Genomic DNA, 25,898 nt, shown 5'->3' on the forward strand with positions numbered 1-25,898 from the left:
GCACATACACCGCTGGTGGTCATGGAAGGCGCTGTAGTGGCTGTATGATACATGAATATCATCCTCCGACCGATAGTCAACCATATCGGCAGCATATTGGTGAGGCATGCGTCTTCATGGATGACAGTTCGCACCCCCATCGTGCACAGCTTGTGAATGACTTCCTTCAGGATAACAACATCACTCGACTAGAGTGGCCAGCATATTCTCCAGACATGAACCCTATCAAACATGCCTGGGATAGATTGGAAAGGGCTGTTTATGGACGATGTGACCCACAAGCCATTCTGAGGGACCTATGCTGAATCGCCATTGAGGAGTGGGACAATCTGGACCAACAGTGCCTTGATGAACTTGTGGACAGTGTGCCACGATGAATACAGACATGCATCAATGCAAGAGGATGTGCTACTGGATATTGGAGGTACCGGTGTGTACAGCAATCAGGACCATCGCCTCTGGAGGTCTCGCTGTATGGTGGTACAACATGCAATGTGTGAGGTTTTCATCAGCAATAAAAAGGGCAGAAATGTTGTTTAGGTTGATCTCTATTCCAGTTTTCTGCACAGGTTCCGGAACTCTTGGAACTGAGGTAATGCAAAACTTTTTTTGACGTGTGTGTAAGTCAAAACAGAAATTAATGTGTTATAGTTCCTGAATGAGTCCAAACATTACTAAGTTGCAACACACATGTTTAGTAAGTATAGTATAAAACAAAGTTCCATTAAACTTAGCGATGGTGGAAACGACGTGTTCATAGTTCATACTGGTATGTGCACAGATTTACACTATGTGATCAAAAGTATCTGAACAAGACCAAAAACATACGTTTTTCATATTAGGTGGATTATGCTGCCACCTACTGCCAGATACATATCAGCGATCTCAGTAGTCATTAGACATTGTGAGAGAGCAGAATGGGATGCTCCACGGAACTCAGACTTAAAACATGGCCAGGTGATAGGGTGTCACTTGTTTCATATATCTGTACGAGAGATTTCCACACTCCTAAACATCCCTAGGTCCATTGCTTCTGTTGTGATAGTGAAGTGGAAACGTGTAGGGACACATACAGCACAAAAGCAAAAGGCCGACCTCGTCTGTTGACTGATAGAGACCGCGGACAGTTGAAGAGGGTCGTAATGTGTAATAGACAGACATTTATCCAGGCCATCACCCAGGAATTCCAAACTGCATCAGGATCCACTGCAAGTACTATGACAGTTAGCCAGGAGGTGAGAAAACTTGTATTTCATGGTAGAGCAGCTGCTCATAAGCCACACATGCCAGTAAATTCCAAATGACATCTCACTTGGTGTAAGAATCTTAAACATTAGACGACTGAACAGTGGAAAAAACATTGTGTGGAGTGACAAATCATGGTACGCAATATGGCGATCCGATGTCAGGATGTGGGTGTGGCGAATGCCTGCTAAACTTCATCTGCCACAATGTGTAGTGCCAACAGTAAAATTCGGAGGCGGTGGTGTTACGGTGTGGTCGTGCTTTTCACGGAGGTGGCTTGCACCCCTTATTGTTTTGCATGGCACTATCACAGCACAGGCCTACATTGATGTTTTAAGCACCTTCTTGCTTCCCAGTGTTGAAGAGCAATTCAGGGCTGGTGTTGTAACTGCGAGTGTTCCGGTCGCGGGGTTGCCAAGAACTAAGTGCTGCAGGACCAAATGGGAGCAGCCCGCGAACAAACAAATGAATTTGAAAGGACGGACATGAATGATGATGGACGACCGAGCATGACTTTACTAACAACACGCAAGAAGCAACGGGGTCACAAGCGACAACCTAACGAATCCACGACAAAGTAAAGTAAACTTGCTGTCTGTAGGGGAGATGTCGACAGACTCTCACGAATATCAGACTGCCTCACTGAGTGAGAGGCAGCTGCTTAAATACAGAATAGGGCACATCGCTATTGGCTGCTGAGACCACATGCCCCACCGTGGCGCCCTCACGTTATATACAGGCCAGGAACGTGCACGCGCAGCCACGTCTTACGGCACGATCTGCAGATACGTCTAGTGGTAATTGAGGTCCATGCCATCTGGCACGGATTTGAAAACCCGCGGCGCTCGGTACTAGATCCCTCCCTCCTGAATCTTGCGCTTAGGGGTGGAATGCCCTGGACGGTGCTGAGGTGGCGGCAGATGGGAGTAGACCGGCGCGTCAACTGCCGTCGGCAGGGAGGATGGGATGTCCAAGGTGTCTGTGACAGCCGACCCAGAGGCCAGGTGGTGGAGGGAGCCGCCGATCCATCTGGGGGCAGGGAGGGCCAGCGGCAGGCCCACGGGGAGGCAGGAACCAGGGGCAGTAACGGCGACTCAAGGACCATGTCTGTACCCGAAGGTGGTAGTGGAGGAGGAGGCGGTGGTGGAAGTCCCACGGGGGCACGCGGGTGGAGCTGGTTATGGTAGCGGTGCTCCAACCCTTTCGACATCTGCACTGACGTCAAACACTGCCCATGGACCATGGCAGACGTCCAACCCGCCCTGCTCCTGTACACGCGGGCCCACACAGCCACGCCGGGGACTTAATGCTGAGAGGGCCGGGAGTGGGGTTGGGAGGGGGACAGAATCAGCAAATGGAACAGGGTCTGCAGCTGTCGCCCATGGAGGAGCTCCACCAGACTATATCCATCAATTGGCGTGGTGCGATAGGTACTCAAATACGGGGTGAGGGCCGACGTGGTTGGAGATCTACATCTACATCTACATCTACATCTATACTCCGCGAGCCACCTTACGGTGTGTGGCGGAGGGTACTTATTGTACCACTATCTGATCCCCCCTTCCCTGTTCCATTCCCGAATTGTGCGTGGGAAGAACGACTGCTTGTAAGTCTCCGTATTTGCTCTAATTTCTCGGATCTTTTCGTTGTGATCATTACGCGAGATATATGTGGGCGGTAGTAATATGTTGCCCATCTCTTCCCGGAATGTGCTCTCTCGTAATTTCGATAATAAACCTCTCCGTATTGCGTAACGCCTTTCTTGAAGTGTCCGCCACTGGAGCTTGTTCAGCATCTCCGTAACGCTCTCGCGCTGACTAAATGTCCCCATGACGAATCGCGCTGCTTTTCGCTGGATCATGTCTATCTCTTCTATTAATCCAACCTGGTAAGGGTCCCATACTGATGAGTAATACTCAAGAATCGGACGAACAAGCGTTTTGTAAGCTACTTCTTTCGTTGATGAGTCACATTTTCTTAGAATTCTTCCTATGAATCTCAACCTGGCGCCTGCTTTTCCCACTATTTGTTTTATGTGATCATTCCACTTCAGATCGCTCCGGATAGTAACTCCTAAGTATTTTACGGTCGTTACCGCTTCCAATGATTTACCACCTATGGCGTAATCGTACTGGAATGGATTTCTGCCCCTATGTATGCGCATTATATTACATTTATCTACGTTTAGGGAAAGCTGCCAGCTGTCGCACCATTCATTAATCCTCTGCAGGTCTTCCTGGAGTACGTACGAGTCTTCTGATGTTGCTACTTTCTTGTAGACAACCGTGTCATCTGCAAATAGCCTCACGGAGCTACCGATGTTGTCAACTAAGTCATTTATGTATATTGTAAACAATAAAGGTCCTATCACGCTTCCTTGCGGTACTCCCGAAATTACCTCTACATCTGCAGATTTTGAACCGTTAAGAATGACATGTTGTGTTCTTTCTTCTAGGAAATCCTGAATCCAATCACAAACCTGGTCCGATATTCCGTAAGCTCGTATTTTTTTCACTAAACGTAAGTGCGGAACCGTATCAAATGCCTTCCTGAAGTCCAGGAATACGGCATCAATCTGCTCGCCAGTGTCTACGGCACTGTGAATTTCTTGGACAAATAGGGCGAGCTGAGTTTCACATGATCTCTGTTTGCAGAATCCATGTTGGTTATGATGAAGGAGATTTGTATTATCTAAGAACGTCATAATACGAGAACATAAAACATGTTCCATTATTCTACAACAGATTGACGTAAGCGAAATAGGCCTATAATTATTCGCATCTGATTTATGACCCTTCTTGAAAATGGGAACGACCTGCGCTTTCTTCCAGTTGCTTGGTACTTTACGTTCTTCCAGAGATCTACGATAAATTGCTGATAGAAAGGGGGCAAGTTCTTTAGCATAATCACTGTAGAATCTTACGGGTATCTCGTCTGGTCCGGATGCTTTTCCGCTACTAAGTGATAGCAGTTGTTTTTCAATTCCGATATCGTTTATTTCAATATTTTCCATTTTGGCGTCCGTGCGACGGCTGAAGTCAGGGACCGTGTTACGATTTTCCGCAGTGAAACAGTTTCGGAACACTGAATCCAGTATTTCTGCCTTTCTTCGGTCGTCCTCTGTTTCGGTGCCATCGTGGTCAACGAGTGACTGAATAGGGGATTTAGATCCGCTTACCGATTTTACATATGACCAAAACTTTTTAGGGTTCTTGTTTAGATTGTTTGCCAGTGTTTTATGTTCGAATTCGTTGAATGCTTCTCTCATTGCTCTCTTTACGCTCTTTTTCGCTTCGTTCAGCTTTTCCTTATCAGCTATGATTCGACTACTCTTAAACCTATGATGAAGCTTTCTTTGTTTCCGTAGTACCTTTCGTACATGATTGTTATACCACGGTGGATCTTTCCCCTCGCTTTGGATCTTAGTCGATACGAACTTATCTAGGGCATACTGGACGATGTTTCTGAATTTTTTCCATTTTTGTTCCACATCCTCTTCCTCAGAAATGAACGTTTGATGGTGGTCACTCAGATATTCTGCGATTTGTGCCCTATCACTCTTGTTAAGCAAATATATTTTCCTTCCTTTCTTGGCATTTCTTATTACACTTGTAGTCATTGATGCAACCACTGACTTATGATCACTGATACCCTCTTCTACATTCACGGAGTCGAAAAGTTCCGGTCTATTTGTTGCTATGAGGTCTAAAACGTTAGCTTCACGAGTTGGTTCTCTAACTATCTGCTCGAAGTAATTCTCGGACAAGACAGTCAGGATAATGTCACAAGAGTCTCTGTCCCTGGCTCCAGTTCTGATTGTGTGACTATCCCATTCTATACCTGTTAGATTGAAGTCTCCCCCTATTACAATAGTATGATCACGAAACTTCTTCACGACGTTCTGCAGGTTCTCTCTGAGGCGCTCAACTACTACGGTTGCTGATGCAGGTGGTCTATAGAAGCATCCGACTATCATATCTGACCCACCTTTGATACTTAACTTAACCCAGATTATTTCACATTCGCATTCGCTAATAACTTCACTGGATATTATTGAATTCTTTACTGCTATAAATACTCCTCCACCATTGGCGTTTATCCTATCCTTGCAGTATATATTCCATTCTGTGTCTAGGATTTCGTTACTGTTCACTTCCGGTTTTAACCAACTTTCCGTTCCTAATACTATATGCGCACTATTTCCTTCAATAAGTGATACTAATTCAGGAACCTTGCCCTGGATACTCCTGCAGTTTACCAACTGCCTTCGTCAACTGTTGTTTAAATGTGCAGACAAGCCTCTCCACCGCGCCATTGGAGGAAGGGTGGAAAGGTGGGCTACGGATATGTTTCATACCGTGGGCCTGACACAAGTCATGGAAGGAGGATGCCATGAATTGGGGGCCATTATTGGAGACCAATGTGTGAGGCAGGCCCTCTATGGCGAGAACCTAGGCCAGGACCGTGAGTGTGGCCTCCATGGTGGTAGACGCCATGCGGACGACATATGGGTATTTGGAGTAGGCATCAACAACAAGTAACCACATGGAACCCAAAAATGGGCCCGCAAAATCGAGATGGATGCGATCCCAGGGCCGGCGAGGCACAGGCCAGGGTGCGAACCAGTGAGGGGGGCTTGCCTGGTGACGCGCACACACATCGCACCCGCGGACCAGGCGGTCAATGTCACCATCGATGCTGGACCAATACATGTGCCGGCGAGCCAAAACTTTCATGCGGGACATAACCTGTGCCTGCGGTGTAACAAACTGAGCACTTGATGCCGCAAATCCATAGGGGTGACCAACCCCGATGGCCATCCGACTCTGTGACCAACAGATGGACATCATCGACCACGGAGAGCATGTGGGACAGGTGGTGCCAGAGGCCAAAATTGGTCCCCATCCGACGAGTAATATAGGAGTGCCACCATGTATCAGAGAACCTGCCACAAGATAGGGTCTCGGCGTGTAGCTGTGGCAATGTAGCAGCCATACATAAGAGGCAGACTGTCCAGCGCATCCCGACGGGCGAAATCAATGTGAAAGCAACAGATATGTTTCATACCGTGGGCCTGACACAAGTCATGGAAGGAGGATGCCATGAATTGGGGGCCATTATTTATTTATTTATTTATTTATTGTTCCGTGGGACCAAATTAAGGAGAAGTCTCCATGGTCATGAAACGAGTCAATACATGAAATTATAACACGATATTAGAAACAGATAAAATGAAATATAAAAAATACATATTCAGGTGACAAGTCGTAAGTTTAAATGAAGACAATCAACAATGTAACACTGGAATTTGCTTAATTTTTTAGCTCTTCCAGGAGCTCCTCGACAGAATAGAAGGAGACCAATGTGTGAGGCAGGCCCTCTATGGCAAGAACCTAGGCCAGGACCGTGAGTGTGGCCTCCATGGTGGCCCCCATTCCCGGCCCTCTCAGCGTTAAGCCCTCGGCGCGGCTGTGTGGGCCCGCGTGTACGGGAGCAGGGCGGGTTGGACGTCTGCCACGGTCCATGGGCAGTGTGTGACGTCAGTGCAGTGGTCAAACACAGGATCAGGGCCTGCTGGAAGGCGTGACAAAGTGTCTACATTAACATGGCGGGTGGTGGGCTTATACCAGATGGTGTAAGCGTAATTTCGTAAAAATAATGCTCAGCGCTGAAGACGTTGAGCTCTCCGCTCTGGAAGGTAAGAGTGGTGTCCAAAAAGCATAACTAAGGGTTTATGGTCCGTCAGGAAGGTGAACTTTGCCCCAAAGAGATAGGTGTGAAATTTTTGGATGGCGAACACGATCACCAATGCCTCCTTTTCAATCTGGGAGTATTTCCGTTGAGGAGGGGGGGGGGGGGGGGGGTCACCGTCTTAGATGCATAAGTGATGGGCTGTTCTGAGCAATCGGCATTCTGATGCGCGAGGACAGGCCAATGCCTTATGCTGACGCATCAGCTGCCACAACCAAGGGGCGTTCCGGAGAGAAGGGATTAAGGCAAGGGGTGGACTTCAGCGTCGCCTTTAAATGGAGAATAGCGTGGTCACAGGCAGGAGTCCAATCAAAAGGCACCCCTTTGTGACGCAAGTGATTGAGGGGTTGCGCAACAGAGGCAGCTGGGGTGAGAACTTTAAGTAATAAATAACCTTACCAAAAACACCTGGAGTTCAGATAAGTCCTTGGGACGAGGAAGGGCCTCAATGGCCGCGACATTATGACCCGAAGAGCGAATGATATCTTTTCTAAGTCAGTGGCCTAAGTACTCCACTTCTGGTTGGAAAAAAACTACACTTCTCCAGCCGACAGCTTAAACCTGCAGATTGTAGAGTGTGAAATGAGGCACTGAGGTTTCGCAAATGTTCCTGGTGGGAACGCCTGGTGACCAAGATGTCATCCAGATAATTCACGCAGGTGGGGACAGGCTGTGTAAGCTGCTCCAGGAAAATGGCTGGCGCCGAAGAGACACCAAATGGAAGGCGCTTGTACTTGTGCAATCCAAAAGGCGTATTGATAACCTAGATGTTCTGGGAATCAGCACCCAAGGGTAACTGGTGGTATGCCTCAGCCAGGTTGATCTTTGAGAAGTACTCTCCCCTGGCAAGCTGGGCGAGAAGGTCTTCCTGTCGAGGAATGGGGTAAGTGTCTACAAGGGACTGAGCATTGACAGTAGCACCGAAGCCCCCACAGAGCTGAAGGGACCTATTGGGTTTCCGTTATACCACCAATGGTGTCACCCAGTCACTGTATGTCACAGGCTCCAGAATGCCAGTGGCCTGGAGCCGAACAAGTTCCTGCTTGACTGCCAGCCGTAAGGCCATTGGAAGGGGTTGGGCCTGGAAAAAGTGAGGCTGTGCATCTGGCCGAAGTGTAATGTGCGCCTGAAAATCGGAAGCACATCCAAGATCCATTGCAAACGACGACACAAAAGCGGAGCACAGATCATCCAAGTCCTGAAAAGGAACAGCCATGGAAACGACCTTAATTACATCAGAAATTGAAAAGCCAAACAGTTGAAATGCATCCAGGCCAAAAATATTCTAAGCCGATAGATGGTCGACGACAAAGAGGGTAAGGGGCTGGGGAACACGTTTGTACATCACCTGGATGACGAACTGCCCATGAAGGGGAATGAAACTGCCTCCATAGGCGACCAAACACTGAGAGGGAGGTGACAACTCAGGAGAGCCCAGTTGGATGTATGTCGCCATATTAATCAGGGAGATGGTGGCCCCAGTGTCAACCTGAAACCTGACATTCTCAGTGAAAAGGCGGGGCATGAGGAAAAGCTTCTGTGCTGATGGGTCATCCTGCGGGATGACTGATTGCAGAGCATGGACGGTATCGTGAGGCCCAGGAGGGGCAGGACTGGAGCGAGTTGAGCGACTACGACAAACAGATCGGATGTGGCCCTCTTTATTACACAGTATGCATGTTTTCCAGGGGTGAGAACAATCAGCGTGAGAATGTGCGGTAAAGCACTGTGGGCAAGATGGAAGTGGGCCACGCGATCGACGACGAGGTGTGACCGGAGGTGCCGATGCCATAGAGACATCGGACAAAAAGGAGTCCCAACGGCGCTGGCCTTTGTCGACCGGACCACGTCACGAGGGCGGAACCTGCCGATACACATCGATCGCTGCCACTTGCAGCTGCGCCATAAGGCACTCGTTAGCCGCTTCAACAATTTCAAAGGAGTGGGCAATGCGGAGAATCTCTTCCAAAGACGGGTTATCGAGTTTCAGTGCCACAGTGTGGACCTCAGGATTGGGGGCCAGCTGAATGACCACATCCCAGATCAGGGAGTCTGCATACGAAGCCTTACACTGCTGATTGGTGAGCGTAAAATCGCATCAATGGCCGAGACCCTGTAAGTCCGTGACCCAGGAATGATACGATTGACCAGGCTGTTTATGGTACTGGTGGAGCTCCAGCCAAGAGGCGACCACATGGTAGCGTTGGGAATAATAGTTTGTCAGCAAAAGGCATATCTGTTGGAAAGAGAGAACCACAGGACCGGACAGCGGTGCCAACTTGCAGAGAAGAAAGAACATGTCTGGAGAGGCTCAAGACAAAAACAGTGATCGCTGCAAGGAGTCATCCGTGACTTGAAAAGCTGTGAAATGTTGTTTCAGCCGATGTAAGTCTGTTTCACAGTATTCTTTAGCGTCATTAAATGGGGGGAACGACGGCGGACTTGGGAAAGCATCGAACACCTGAGGAATCGGAAGCTGTTGTGACAGTGCATCCATCGCATCAACTTTGCCTGTAGCAACCACAACTGCTGTAAGATGTTTAACTGGAGCTGCTGTTGCTGCATGAGCTGCTGCTGTTGCTCCAGAAGACAGACCTACTTCGCCTCCATGCTAACAACTACCACCATTTACCATGTCACCAAAATGTTGTAACAGCAACCGGAACGGTCACGGGGTTGCCGAGAACGAAGTACGGCAGGACCAAACGGGATCAGCCTGTGAACAAACAAACAACGGGAAAGGATGGACACAAACAACGATGGACGACTGAGCACAACCTTACGAACAACAACACGCAAGAAGCAACAGGGTCACAAGCGACAACCTAATGAATCCACATCTACTCGTACATGGAAACAAAGTAAAGTAAATATATAATTATTGTGATCATTTTATAGCTTCTGTTACTGCTAATAACTAGACACCAGTGCCTAAGAGCTTTAATTTGTATGCTAAAGCACTGAAGATGATTGTTATGTGATTGAAAATCGATTTTGCTGTTAATAAATCATCAGAATTATGGTCAATGCTGACCTTCTTTCTAATTTTTTTATCCCTGTAATGAACTGGCCTGCACAGAGTCCTGACCTGAGTCCTACAGAACACCTTTGGGATGTTTTGGAACGCCAACTTCGTGCCAGGCCTTACCAACCGACATCGATATCTCTCCTCAGTGCAGCACTCCATGAAGAATGGGCTGCCATTCCCGAAGAAACCTTCCAGCACCTGATTGCACGCATGCCCGTGAGAGTGGAAGCTGTCATCAAGGCTAAAATCAGACCAAAACGATATTGAATTCCAGCATTACCTATGAAGGGTGCCATGAACTTGTAAGTCATTTTCAGCCAGGTGTCTGGATACTTTTGACCACATAGTGTATATCATTATCATTGGTACACGGACATAGTAGTCGGAGGCCACTGGTAGAGGTGAGTCGGATACCAACAGCTGAAGTGATTTTACATTTGCCTACTACAGAAATTCATGTGATTGGCCAGGATATCAGTAGTGCTCTTACCTCAGGCACATTGGTGATGTTAAACTTGGAGATTTGTTGTTATCTTCCATTTGTTAATAGAGTGAGGTTACTAAATTTGTGGTTCTGTATAATAAATCTGCATCATCGTGATCAATTCACAGTGTACTTGAATGCGTTAATTTTGTTAATTACACAGTGCAACAAATTTGAACTTTGTGTCTTGCCGCAAGATAGTTTTTATGTCCTCTTTACTAATCACATACATTGATTGTGAAAATAAAATTTGAAATGTTCCATCACATACCAGTTTTTCTGGAAATGATATGCCAGATATACCGCTTCCGAGAAACTTGGAAATGACTCGGTAACAATACAGGAGGAATCTGTAGTTGATTAATATACAGATCATGTAACAAAAGTAATTGTTTGACAATGAGAACAATAAATTTTTTGACCACACAGAAGGGGAAGGAAACAGGGTGAAGGAAAAGAACTGGAGAGGTGTAGGAAAAGGGGTAGATTTTGGTAAAGTCACCCATAATCGCTGGTCAGGGAAGACTTACCAGATTGGATGAGAAGGAAAGACTGATTGTTGGGGACAGCACCAGATGAAATTTGAAAATCTGAAAATATTCAAATCTCATCTGGTGCAATCCCCAAGAATCAGTCTTTTCTTCTCATCCTGTCTGATAAGTCTCCCCTGACCCACAGTTTTCCTAAATCTACCCCTTTTCCTAGACCTCTCAAGTCCTTTTCCCTCACCCATCTTCCTTCCCCTCCAACCCTTCTCCCTGTAAAGGAGCCATTGGCTCCAAACGCTTGCCTAATTATAACCTTTTATATGTGTGTGTTCTGCCATCACTTGGTAAGGAGATTTTTTATCCATCCGATTACATGAAAAGTAATTGTTTGTATTACAAAACATAAAATAAGATGAAAATAGTATGAGTAAGCTGAATAAAGCTTGAAATGTGCCTACAAGTTAGAAACTTTCCTTGGAAACTTTCTGTTTGTAGGTAGATGGTGAAACTTCTTGTAGAAGCATTCAGAAGTAATCCATCAAATGCTTGGCGATCATATTCCCGTGTATCGTCTTTCCATGGCAGCGTTATATTAGTGACATTGCTCACCATGTTCATCACTCACATCTCCGAGATTAGGTGGGGGTGATATCAAGATGGAAATCAAGAAAATGTAATTTCAGAGACATTTCTCAGACATTATGTTTCTCAAGAAATTGTAGAATACATCTTTAAAAACAAGCCAAGCTGACTTCCCAGTATCTGTCAGCAACTGTTCAAAGGTACATCTTTCATTAAGTCTCGGATCTGAGACCAAAGAAAATTCCTTCTTTAATTTTTGCAGTGCTAATCACAGGAAATTTATAGAATTGAAAACCCCAGCCAAATTTGTTGAATGCTTTTACAAAATTGTTCAAAAGCCCAATTTCAGATGAAGTGGTGGTAACAGCACTGTCTTTGTCAACAAGGGATTCATGAAACAGATTTTTTTAATCGGGATTGAAAATTTCTCTCAAAGGCCACTCTTTGACTGCACAGTGGTCTTTCCTTGACCTACCATCCCAGTGACACAAGAAACAGCAATTATGATTTTGTGTAACCAGTCTGCATTCCCTGAACTAGTCCCAGAACTTTGAGATCACCACAGATTTTCATTTGTGATTCAAATATTCAGTATATTTCAGGAATATAATCATGCTTTCCTAGATTTCCTTTAACTGAACGGGCCACTTGTATCGTAGGTTTCTCATTTCCCTTATGTAAGAGAACAGCTTTGAGACTACTCTTAGAGGAATTTATAAATAGGTGCCATTTTTCTGGATTGTGAATCATCCCAAATTTTGTTAGCAGCCCATTTATGTCATTACAGTATACCAAACCCTCTGTCATTGAGAAAAAGTGGAAAGATCAAGCTGTTGTTTACGGAATGTGATACTAGTGTTTGGTTGTAACAGTTCTTTTCTTGAAGGTGAGACCCAAGTAATTCTGCTTGCCTCTTCGAAAGATTTAGATCTCTTACAAGATCATTCAGTTCTGCCTTGACAATGGTTGTGGTTGTAGCCGTGCTGCAGATGGCATTTAGTCGAGATCTTCATGATCTGTTGGTTTGTCACTACCACAGTCTGTTTCATCTTGCAGTGCTCATTCTGTTGGTGGTTTTGGAACTGGGCGAGAATCAGAATGTGGAACAGGGCGATTTACAGACTACAAATTTGTACGAGAAATTGTGTGCTTTGATTTACTTGAGATTCCTTCTACTTTTGTTAAACAAAAGTAGCAATCTGTAATGTGGTCTCTAGGTTCCTCCGCAACTGTATTATGGAAAATGGCATAGATGGGTGGGTTACATGCAGCCAGCCTCATAAATAGCAGGAGCAACATGAACAACAATTCTGTGGTGTCCTTTGATTCAAAATAAAATTCAATGGCTTTTTCACGATTGTTGCAATGGGATGTCTTTGAGACTTAGTTGTAAACTTGCCACACATGTAACAGAAAACATTTTGTGAATTAACACACTTCCTACACTTTGGTGAATATAAGAAAAACAAGAGTACACAAAAACAGCATTCTTCACGTTAGCAGGTGTACACATGTCAGGCGTCGATACAGTGTGATCTCATAGTGAGATAGTCGATGGTCGATACTTGATAGCAGATTGACTCCTGCAACTGCGACTTCCCTTTACCTGCTCCAGCTGGCTATCTCCCTCTCCCCTCTCTACTCCCACCACTACAGAATAGTATTTCTAAAATAGCAGAATGTGATAAGCGCCACAACAACATAATTATAATGCGGCTGAGCACAGAAAAAATTGCATTTGCAGAAGAAAGTTTTGGTGATAGTGAACATTGATTGTCATCACAGCACTGAACTACATGCCAACCACATACTTTTTGTTCTGCGCAAATTTCATTATCACACTGTGTTATTGTTCAAGAGATGAGGAACAAACTTTGCTGCAATTTGTCCCATGTCCAACTGATCTGCTAAAAAGCATGATCTTGGAATGTTACTCACCTTCCACAACTCATAACCACCTTGAGAGAGTTTTAATCAATCAATTTTGTACTTGATTTAAACATTGCTCACCAAAAGCCATATTTGGCATTTGCCTTCTTCAAATTAACAGTATCATAACTCACAAGCACATTTGCCTGTGGTGTAATGAAAGCATTGAAAACTATGAGACATGTGCAGAGTGAGATTGCACATTGGTGAGACAATGAGCTCATATTTTGGAGTACACCTTGTCAAATCCCCATCCGGCCATCCAGATTTAGCTTTTCTTAGAATACTTGAGGCAAATGCTGTGATGGTTTCTTTGAAAGAACACAACAGATTTCACTCCCTAATCCATGCTTGTTCTCTGTTTCTGACAACCTTGCCAAGGAGGGGGGATGGACATTAAACCCTAACCTTCCTTCCTTCCTTCCTTCTTTCTTTCTTTTATGAGACACACACACAAAGATACTACATTATAGAGTTTTAATGAAATACCTGCAAAGAGACATGTAGTGAGAGTGGCTAGTACTGCTAATGGACTGAATAGGATATTATTAATTTTGGAAGTTTTAGGCAGTACTGCATTTGCAAGATTTGTGTTGACATATAATTGCGTACAGCATATAAGTTCTAAATTTGTGAAATTTGAGAAAACACACAGAAAATTGAATTCTTCAGATTTTTCTAAGATATTGTGCCCCCTGAAGTTATTATTTATTCTTATCAGTGCAAGATAAATGCTAAATCATTAACTAGTGTCATTTCATTAAAATGGTAGATATTATTTTAAATAAAAAAGTTCTTTCTTTTTCATGTTCCGCCTTTTAAGGACACTGAAAGTTAGTTGAACATTCAAAATGCTGAGCTGAGAGGAGATTGAGTTTCACGTACTGATATATGTTTTCCCTGATCACTCTATCACCTTTTTTACCCATTACTCAGTCACGTTTGATGGTTACTTCATCAACCATCTGCACTCCCAATTGTGAATAATCTTACACGCAACTGCAACTCACTGATTCAGTAACTGTTTTTACCCTTATAAGCCTCATTGATTTGGTAAAGAACCTCTTCTGTTGTCATGTTTGTGCATTCAGAAAACAAAGCATCAATGTTGTATGAATTATTATTGATCTCTTTTAAATATTTCTACATTGTAATCTCTGCTTCCTTTTGCTTGGTGTAGACAAACCGTACATCATCAGATCACATCCTCATAAGAAAGACTCCATTAGGCTTATCTTAAGAAAAAATGTGAAACATGATAATCTGTTTTGTTGAAATGATAACCTCAATCAAATTGATTTTTGTGTTCATTTTTAGGTATATGCAAGTGCCAACTGGAAATACAGGAGTATACGATCCAACTGAGATTCATAATCGTGGTCAGCTAAAGAGGCATATGTGGCACTGTATGATTTATCTGTGCTACTTCCTCGTGGCCTTTTTTATATATTTATATTGGTAAGAAATGCATTATTTCATTAGCAGTACAACTTAGTAATATACCCAAAAGATGAAAATTACATGTGATGGTATAGTTTATTGGCACTCACATTAAATTCAAGTGATTAAAAGTAATGCAACCACCAGCAGAAAACTTACTCCTGTATTTCACAAAGTGGAAGTCCTCATACTTAAAAATAAAAGATGAATAATAAACAATTGAACATAAGTATCCAAATAAGTACGCATCAACACACACACACACACACACACACACACACACACACACTGCTTTTATTTGGCAGTCTCTCTCGTTGTAGATATTTATAAACATGATTAACCCTTGTGCTGCTGTGGGTGTGTATACACGTCCTGCTACACTGTGTCCTAGGTGTTGTGGACATGTATATGCGCACCACTTGGGTTTTCCTACAGTGCTATGGATGTCTGCAGAATGCGAAGAGGACATCATCAGCAGCAGAAGAGTTAATTTGTGTTTGTTTTGTTTCTCTTTTATCACCAATGTGTTTCTAAAATTTTGGTATTTTAATATGGAAACAAATACAGACTTTTTACATCATAGAAGGGACCTAAAAATACGTATTTCAGATATGTGTGTCTCTGAAATCAGGCAAAGAATTTTGCAGAAACAGACATATTCAAACAATGTAAACTCCTGGTAGGAATATCAACAATGTAGGAAAAGAGAGATTGCTTCTTACCATAAAGAAGACACATCAGGTTGCAGAGAGGCGCAATTAAAAGACACTCGTGTAAAGCTTTCAGCCACAGCCTTCATCAGTAAAACAAACACACACACACACACACACACACAAACCTCACACACGTGACTGCCAACTCCAGCATCTTTGGCTGGAATGCCGATTATTGACACTTTTGAAAATAGTATATATATGGATTATATTCCATTCAGCAAAGACAAGTAGATTTCAGTTACCACGATTTCCTTTTAGTGCTAAACCTTATGACAAAATCACAGATGTTTGCACTAAAACTGTTCAGGTCAGTATGAAGACACAAAAATCGGAAATTGTTTTCTTAAGACAGTTGTGACGTACAAAAATGTTAGTGTAAAGCTACATGTTTTTTTAAAAAAAAAAGGTTGAGTTCCATCCTAAATCTTTGTTATAAGAAGTAAAGCAAACATAAGAATTGTTGCTCTTTCATTGTGTCTGAATATGCAAACATTACTTTTAGTGCCAGTAGGCGGGATGCATGAATCCAGTCAGAAGACTGATGACAAAGGAAAATTCACTTGAAATTTTCAGATTATAAGGGGAGAGAATGGCCAGTACCTAGCTTCAGTAAACAAAATTCCTAGTGTTGTAGATAGAAACACTTGAAGCAGCAAATTATAAAACATTACTTTTGACCCTTGTATGTTCCTTCTTCGTTAGTGACAGGATTATGTGGGGCAAGTTTGGAAAAAGAGGAACAGCAGGCTATTCAGAAAGAGGAACAGCAGGTTATTCAAACTATAAGTTGGGAGGTACTCATCTCTCTTATATATGCTATTAGCCAATTTCAACCAGGCAGTTAAAAACAACACATACACACACTAATGCAAGTGACAGACATGGATAAAACAGAAAATCTTGTGGCAAAGCCACACAGGCATACATAAAGTTTATATCTGATACAAAATGCAAAAACTAATTGATGGGCTAACAGTGATTCATGCTAAATAACAATGCCCAAATACAGATCGTATGGCAGTCAATACATCAATTCACACTGCTTGGCAGAGGTTTCATCCAACTACTTTCAGACTGTTTCTTTAATGTTCCACTCTTGAATAGCACATGTGAAAAAACAAATACTGAAATCTTTCTCTGTGAGGTCTGATTTCTCTTATTTTATTACAGTCATTGTTCCTCCCTACATAGGTAGGCATCAACAAAATGTATTCACATTTATAGGAGAAAATAGGTGATTGAAATTTCATGAAAAGATCTCAGCACTATGCAAAAGCCCTTGTTTTAATGATTGCCACACCAATTCACTTATCATATTGATGACAATCTCTCCCATGTTATGTATTAATGCAAAATGAGCTCCCTTCATTGAAGTTTTTAAATGTACTCCGTCAATCAATTTCATAAGATTCCCACACAGCACAGCAATACTCTAGCAGAGGATGGACTGCCATTGTGTAGGCAGTTTCTTCATTAGACCTGTTGCATCTTCTAAAACATTCTGCCACATTATCTAAGTGATTCCAATTTAAGTTGTTTGTAATTGTAATCTCTAGGTATCTAGTCGAATTTACACTCTAAAGATTTCTGTGACTTTTGCATAGCTGAAATTTAATGGATTCCATTTAGTATTCATGTGGATGACCACACACTCTTTAGAGTCAATTGCTACTTTTTGCGTCATACAGATATCTTGTCTAAATCATTTTGCAATTGGTTTTGACCTTCTGATAACTTCATGGATGATAAATGACAGCATCATTGGCAAACGATCTAAGAGTGCTGCTCAGGTTGTTTCCAGAATCATTTATGTAAATTAGGAATGGAGAGGGCATATAACGCTTCGTTGGGAAAGATCAGATCTCACTTCTGTTTTACTTGATGAGTTTCTGTCAACACTATGAAGTGTGATTTTTCTAACAAGAAATCAGTTCTCCAGCCACACAATTGACACAATACTCCATAAGTGTGCAATTTGTTTAGAAGCTGCTTGTGAGGAATGATGTCAGAAGACATCTGGAAAACTAGAACTGTCGAGTCAGTTTGAGGCCCCCTCTCAGTGGCACTCATTACTTTGTGTAAATAAAGAACTAGTTGTGTTTCACAAGAATAGTATTTTCTGATCAGTGCTGACTGTGTGTCAACAGATCAGTTTCTTTGAGATAATTCATTATATTTGAATAGAGTATATGTTTCAAAGCCCTACTGCAAATTGACGTCAGTGATACGGGTCTCTAATTGAGCAGATTACTTGTATTTCTATTGTTGTGTATGAGTATTATGCCTACAACTTTCACTCTTTAAATACAGATCATTTGTAGTTGTTGCATGAGTGGTTGTGATTGCTAAGTATTGAGCTGTTTTATCAGCAAACCGTGATAGGAATCTGATTGGTGTATAATCTGGACCAGAAGACTTGCCTTTATCAAGTGATTTAAATTGCTTTACAACACCAAAGGTATCTACTTCTGATTTACTCATGTTCAGAGCTGTTCTTGATTTGAATTCGTTGTCTGTTCTGAAGGAATGCTGACTTAAGTACTATTTTCTTTTCTTGCCATGCAAGAAAATTGTGCTATAACAGAGACAAAGATGGATAATCTTACCCTTTATATACAAATAATTACTACAACCTACATTCATTTGAACATGTTTATTGATTTCATTTGTAAGTCTTCCTCTACAATTTTTGCCCTCCACATTTCTTTCCAGTACCAAACTGACAATTTCTTGATGCCACAGGATGTGTCCTATTAACAGACTTTTTTATTTATTTATTTATTTATTTATTTATTTTTTTTTTTCAATTTGTGTGATAAATTTCTTTCTTTCTCAATCAGTTCAATATCTCCTCTTTAGTTACACAGTCTACACATCTCGTCTCCAGCATCCTTCCTTTTCAGAAGCTAATATTTTCCTCTTGTATCAGCTGCTTATCATCCACATTTCACTTCTGTACACTCCAGACAAAGATCTTCATAAAACACTGTGTCACACTTAAATTTGTATTCGATGTTAACAAATTCTTCTCTTTCATAACTGCTTTTCTTGCTGTAGCCTGTCTGCATTTTATATCCTCTCAACATCAACCATCATCAGTGATTTTCCTTAAAGCATTTATTAATGTTTCTGTCAACAGTTAGAATATTTAGTAGGTGATTAGTTTCGAAACCTAATAGGTTCATTTTCAAGCCTGGCCTACTGAGGCTGCACTGACAGTGCTTAATATTAGTAATAAACATTGAGTGGCAATGCATATATTGTAAATGATTGCAGGATGAATGCCACAATCCACAAATGCTTGTTGTTGTTGTTGTTGTTGTTGTGGTCTTCAGTCCTGAGAATGGTTTGATGCAGCTCTCCATGCTACTCTATCCTGTGCAAGCTTCTTCATCTCCCAGTACTTACTGCAGCCTACGTCCTTCTGAATCTGCTTAGTGTATTCATCTCTTGGTCTCCCTCTATGATTTTTACCCTCCACACTGCCCTCCAATGCTAAATTTGTGATCCCTTGATGCCTCAGAACATGTCCTACCAACCGGTCCCTTCTTCTTGTCAAGTTGTGCCACAAACTCCTCTTCTCCCCAATTCTGTTCAATACCTCCTCATTAGTTATGTGATCTACCCATCTAATCTTCAGCATTCTTCTGTAGTACCACATTTCGAAAGCTTCTATTCTCTTCTTGTCCAAACTATTTATCGTCCATGTTTCACTTCCATACATGGCTACACTCCATACAAATACTTTCAGAAACGACTTCCTGACACCTAAATCTATACTCGATGTTAACAAATTTCTCTTCTTCAGAAACAATTTTCTTGCCATTGCCAGTCTACATTTTATATCCTCTCTACTTCGACCATCATCAGTTATTTTGCTCCACAAATAGCAAAACTCCTTTACTACTTTAAGTGTCTTATTTCCTAGTCTAATTCCCTCAGCATCACCCAACTTAATTCGACTACATTCCATTATCCTCGTTTTGCTTTTGTTGATGTTCATCTTATATCCTCCTTTCAAGACACTGTCCATTCCATTCAACTGCTCTTCCAAGTCCTTTGCTGTCTCTGACAGAATTACAATGTCATTGGCAAACCTCAAAGTTTTTATTTCTTCTCCATGGATTTTAATACCTACTCTGAATTTTTCTTTTGTTTCCTTTACTGCTTGCTCAATATACAGATTGAATAACATCGGGGAGAGGCTACAACCCTGTCTCACTCCCTTCCCAACTGCTGCTTCCCTTTCATGTCCCTTGACTCTTATAACTGCCATCTGGCTTCTGTACAAATTGTAAATATCCTTTCGCTCCCTGTATTTTACCCCTACCACCTTTAGAATTTGAAGGAGAGTATTCCAGTCAACATTGTCAAAACCTTTCTCTAAGTCTACAAATGCTAGAAATGTAGGTTTGCCTTTCCTTAATCTTTCTTCTAAGATAAGTCATAAGGTCAGTATTGCCTCATGTGTTCCAATATTTCTACGGAATCCAAACTGATCTTCGCCGAGGTCAGCTTCTACCAGTTTTTCCATTCATCTGTAAAGAATTCACGTTACTATTTTGCAGCTGTGGCTTATTAAACTGATTGTTCAGTAATTTTCACATCTGTCAACACCTGCTTTCTTTGGGATTGGAATTATTATATTCTTCTTGAAGTCTGTGGGTATTTCGCCTGTCTCATACATCTTGCTAACCAGATGGTAGAGTCTTGTCAGGACTGGCTCTCCCAAGGCCGTCAGTAGTTCTAATGGAATGTTGTCTACTCCCGGGGCCTTGTTTCGACTCAGGTCTTTCAGTGCTCTGTCAAACTCTTCACGCAGTATTGTATCTCCCATTTCGTCTTCATCTACATTCTCTTCCATTTCCAGAATATTCTCCTCAAGTACGTCGCCCTTGTATAGACCCTCTATATACTCCTTCCACCTTTCTGCTTTCCCTTCTTTGCTTAGAACTGGGTTTCCATCTGAGCTCTTGATATTCATATGAGTGGTTCTCTTTTCTCCAAAGGTCTCTTTAAATTTCCTGTATGCAGTATCTATCTTACCCCTAGTGAGATAAGCCTCTACATCCTTACATTTGTCCTCTAGCCATCCCTGCTTAACCATTTTGCACTTCCTGTCGATCTCATTTTTGAGACGTTTGTATTCCTTTTTGCCTGCTTCATTTACCGCATTTTTATATTTTCTTTCATAAATTAAATTCAATATTTCTTCTGTTACCCAACGATTTCTACTAGCCCTCGTCTTTTTACCTACTTGATCGTCTGCTGCCTTCACTACTTCATCCCTCAGGGCTACCCATTCTTCTTCTACTGTATCTCTTTCCCCCATTTGTGACAATTGTTCCCTTATGCTCTCCCTGAAACTCTGTACAACCTCTGGTTTAGTCATTTTATTCAGGTCCCATTTCCTTAAATTCCCACCTTTTTGCAGTTTCTTCAGTTTTAATCTACAGCTCATAACCAATAATTTGTGGTCAGAGTCCACATCTGCCCCTGGAAATGTCTTACAACTTAATACCTAGTTCCTAAATCTCTTTCTTACCATTATATAATCTATTTGATACCTTCTAGTATTTCCAGGGTTCTTCCATGTGTACAACCTTCTTTTATGATTCTTGAACCAAGTGTTAGCTATACATGCTTGTTACCAAGTCAATATCAAACTTGTATTGGTAACAAGCATGTGTGGATTGTGGCATCCATCCTCTAGACATTTATAGAGCATGTGTTGCTACTCAGTATTTATTATTAAGATCAGGCACTATCAGTGTAGCCTTAGTAGGCCAGGCTTGCAAATCAACCTGTAAGGGTTGGAAACTAGTCGTCTAATAAATATTCCAACTGTTGACAGAACCATTAATAAATGCTTTAAGGAATTTAAATAAAGCTGCTTTTTCCCTGTCAACAAAACAATGAAACTGGAGACTCAAGTATTTTGTTGCCTAGATAGCAAAGCTCATGTTCTACTTTTAGTGTTTCATTGTCTAATATAATTCATTCAGCATTACTTGATTTAATTTAGTTACAATAACCATTTATTGTATAAAAAAGTGAATTTGTGAATACATGATTACATACCACTACAGTTCTAGGAGGAATGAGAAACAATACCTTGCTTTGTTAGTCAGAATATGCCCAAAGAATTCCATTTAAGTGTAATAATGTATATAATTTGCTCTAAACATCATTTGATACAATTTGGGAAACGATATAAAATCTTTCATATGGTAATTAGCATGAAACATAGTGCCATTGTCACACACAATATATGACCATGTATGTGTCATGAACTGCACACCTCCTATATATCAAAATACAGTATCACCAAGAAATTCATCATGTAACTAAAACCAGAACTACAGTGTAGTATACACTGAAGTGACAGAAGTGACCTATCATATCGGACCTCTTTTTGGTTGCCTTAGTGCAACAGTGGAAGTCCCCTGAGAAGTATTGAGCCATGCGCCCTCTATAGGTGTACATAATTCCGAAACTGCTGCCGATGCAGGATTTTGTGCACAAACTAATCTCCTGATTGTGTCCCATAAATGTTTGATGGGATTTGTGTCCTGTGATCTGGGTGGCAAAATCATTTGTTCAAATTGTCCAGAATGTTCTTCAAACCAATTGTGAACAATAGTGGCCCTGTGACATGGCGCATTGCCACATGTAAATCTCATCATTGTTTGGCTGCAAATGGTCTCCAAGTAACTGAACATAACCATATAAAGTCAATGATTGGTTCAGTTGGCCCAGAGGACCCAGTTCATTCCATGTAAACACAGCCCACGCCATTCTGAAGCCACCGGCAACATGCACTTTTCCCCCTGCGGGTTCGGGGGTAAGAATAGGCCCGCGGTATTCCTGCCTGTCGTAAGAGGCGACTAAAAGGAGTCTCAAACGTTTCGGCCTTAATGTGATGGACCTCTCTTGGGTTTGACCTCCATTTTTCCAAATTTCCGTTGTTAGTGCGTGCCATTTGGGGAAGGACGCCTTACGTGGTGTTTTTTTATTGGTCCATCATGCACCACCATCTTGCCTGCTACCTGTTGTCGTGTGGCGGGATTTATGCCCAACGTCTTCTGGGTTGCCTCCTTCTCGTCTTGCGCGCAATCCCCTTCTTAGCACCCATGACAACTGTGGACCCTTTCAACACCTAAAATCCAGCGCGGTAGCCAGTCCGTTTTGGTGGGGCCGTCATGTACCCTCTTGGTGGTAGCCCCCTGACCATGCAGGGATCGCACTACAGATGCCAGAGCTGTTTCCTCCCCACGCATGCCAAGGAGTATGTGCCCATCTTGTCTGGGGCACGGGGACTCCGGGCAACGGGATATCGGCCAGGTACCCGTTGCTTTGGCTGGGTGGCACCCTTGGGGAGAGCCCTCGTTCGGAGTAGGTGGCATCTGGGTGGACGTGGCGCAATGAAGCGCAATAAATCACACCAAGCTGGTGGTCGCATGGCCACCAGCGTCTCTAAGCGAGGCAGAGTTGACTTTGATGCTGCGCAATATGACGCTCAGTCGTTCCCCTCGTTGGCTGCGCCGTGGGAGGGACGCAGATCTAGTGCCAAGCAGGAGCCTTACGTACCACAATACCTTGTCTGCAGCAGGACTGATGGTGACTCCTTTCTTACGACGAAGCCTCTGTTTTTTGTGGAACACCTGGATGATAAGTTTGGGGAAGTGGCGGGGTTGTCTAAAATGAGGAATGGGTCCATCCTCCTCAAGACGTCCTCCCCAGCCCAGTCATGAGCGTTGCTCTTGTGTGCTAAGCTGGATGACGTCCCTGTTACAGTCACTCCCCACAGTAGCTTAAATATGGTCCAGGGGATTATTTTCCATCGTGACCTATTGTTACAATCCGACGACGAGCTGAGAGCTGACTTGGAACGACGTGGTGTCCATTTTGTCCGTCGTGTACATAGAGGACCCAAGACTAACAGGGTGGCCACCAGTGCCCTTATCTTGGCCTTCGAGGGTGCTGTATTGCCCAAGAAGGTCAAGGTAATGGTTTACTGTTGTGACGTCAAGCCATACGTCCCTCCCCCGATGCGGTGCTTCCAGTGCTAGAAGTTGGGGCATATGTCCTCCCGTTGCCCATCCAGCGCCACATGTCGAGATTGCGGACGCCCCTCTCATCCCGATTCTCCATGTGCGCCTCCGCCTGTATGTGTCAACTGTGGGGAGCACCACTCTCCATGCTCGCAGGATTGCCCCGTTCTTCATAAGGAGCGGAAGATATTGGAATTTAAGACCCTGGACCGGCTTACTTATCGAGAGGCAAAGCTGAAATTTGAAAGGTTGTATCCTGCTTCCCTTCGAACATCTTATGCTGCAGCCACGTTTTCGTCGCCCTCTCGACTGGCGGTTGTCGCCTCATCTGTGCCGCCTTCAGTGCGCCCTCGGGGCCGTGCATCTCTGTCTGCCCCCCTCGTGTCTGGGGGCAAGCCTTCCTCTGTTGCCCCCTTAGCAGTTGGGGGCAAACCCTCTTCTGTCGCTCCCCCCACGCTTACTTCGGGAGTGACATCTGCTCCAAAACCGGGGGGCTCAATCCCTCCCCCTCCTTCTCCGCCGGTGTTGCCTCTGCCGGTTTCTCTCTCGCGGAAGGGGTCCCTCGGGGCTCTCCCTTCCTCCGTTTCTTCTCCTACCCAGCCGGATGTCAGCCAGTGGCTGAAGGTTCCGCCACCTGCTGGTCGTAGGGCTTCTGCGTCGTCGTCAGCCTCCGATGCTTCTTCAGAGGAGCTCTCCCAGCCCTCTAACCCTAAGGACAGACGCAAGAAGAAGGAACGGAACGTGTCCAAGAAGAAGGACGTTGCAGCGGTTTCAGTACCGCCTGCTGTAAATAGTTCTGGCTCCGGGGATGAGGTGGAGATCCTCGCCTCTGCCGCGGATCTTGCCCTCACGGAACCCTCGGGGGCCTTTCCCATGGACACAGCTGACTCTCCCCCGGTGGCGGCAGTTGGCTCTGAGGCGCCGTCTGCCTCTTAGTCGCCTTCACGCCCTCCCAGTCCCTTCCTGCTCCCATTCTCCAGTGGAACTGCGGCAGGTTATTTCCGCCACCTGCCTGAGCGCCGGATGCTTCTGAGTGTTTCCCCTGTTCTCTGCATTGCTCTGCAGGAAACTTGGTTTCCAGCAATGTGGACCCCCGCCCTTCGCGGTTATCAGGGATACTATAAGAACCGCGCTGCCTGTCAACGAGCGTCAGGTGGGGTTTGCCTCTTTGTTCACCACTCTGTCTGTAGCTCGCCAGTACCCCTTCTGACGCCTTTAGAGGCAGTCGCTGCCAGGGTTGAGCTCTCGCCGGCTATTACTGTTTGCTCTGTTTACATTCCTCCGGATGGGGAGCTCCCCCGACATGTCTTGTCTGCGCTGCTGGCTCAACTCCCACCACCATTGCTGCCTCTGGGCGATTTCAATGCCCGCAACCCTCTATGGGGTGGGACTGTCTCCGAGGACCGCGGTTGTGCCGTGGAGCATGTGTTGGCTCAGCTCGACCGTAGCCTCTTGAACATCGGTGCTCTCACGCATTTCAGTGTGGCCCATGGCTTGTTCTCGGCCATCGATCTCTCTCTTTGCAGCCCCGGACTTGTCCCATCCCTCCACTGGAGAGTGCATCCTGACCTGTGTGGTAGTGACCATTTTCCCATCTATTTGTCACTGCCCCAGTGTCATTCTTCTGGGCGCCTGCCCCGCTGGGCTCTCAACAGGGCTGACTGGCCGGCTTTTACTTCCGCTGCAACCATTGCGTCTCCCCCACAGGATGACATTGACGAGGTGGTCCGTGTCTTGACCACGTCAATCATTTCTGTGGCCGAGGCTGCCATCCCCCGCTCTTCTGGTCTCCCTCGGAGGAAGGCTGTACCCTGGTGGTCGCCGGAGATTGCTGAGGCTATTCGCGACCGTAGGCAGGCTCTCCAGTGTCATAGGCGGCACCCGTCTCTGGAGACCCTCATCGCCTTTAAGAGGCTCCGTGCCTTGGCCCATTGTCTTATTGCACGGCGTAAGCAGGAGTACTGGGAGAGGTATGTCTCATCCTTGGGCTCCCGTGTCTCTCACTCGCTCGTGTAGTCCCGGACCCCTATGGGTGTCCCTGGGATCTCCCTGGATGGCGCTGTTTGCACGGACGCTGCCGCCATTGCTGAACACCTTGCCGCGCACTTCGCTACGAGCTCTGCGACTGCAACTTACCCCCCCCCGCCTTTCGCTCTATAAAGGAGCGAGCCGAGCAGCCGC

At 44.2% G+C, this 25,898-nt stretch overlaps 1 protein-coding gene across 1 annotated transcript in view; it reads left to right on the forward strand.

Annotated features, from left to right (window-relative positions):
- LOC126195263 (protein cornichon homolog 4) overlaps window positions 1-25,898 on the forward strand; it is a 91,806-nt gene that overhangs the window by 59,962 nt on the left and 5,946 nt on the right. Inside the window, exon 4 of the mRNA XM_049933790.1 lies at window positions 14,825-14,965. Coding sequence (XP_049789747.1) covers window positions 14,825-14,965 — 141 coding nt within the window. The remainder of the gene's footprint in view (window positions 1-14,824; window positions 14,966-25,898) is intronic.

The sequence above is a fragment of the Schistocerca nitens genome, chromosome 7 (genome assembly GCF_023898315.1).
Source record: "Schistocerca nitens isolate TAMUIC-IGC-003100 chromosome 7, iqSchNite1.1, whole genome shotgun sequence".
Lineage (NCBI taxonomy): Eukaryota > Metazoa > Arthropoda > Insecta > Orthoptera > Acrididae > Schistocerca > Schistocerca nitens.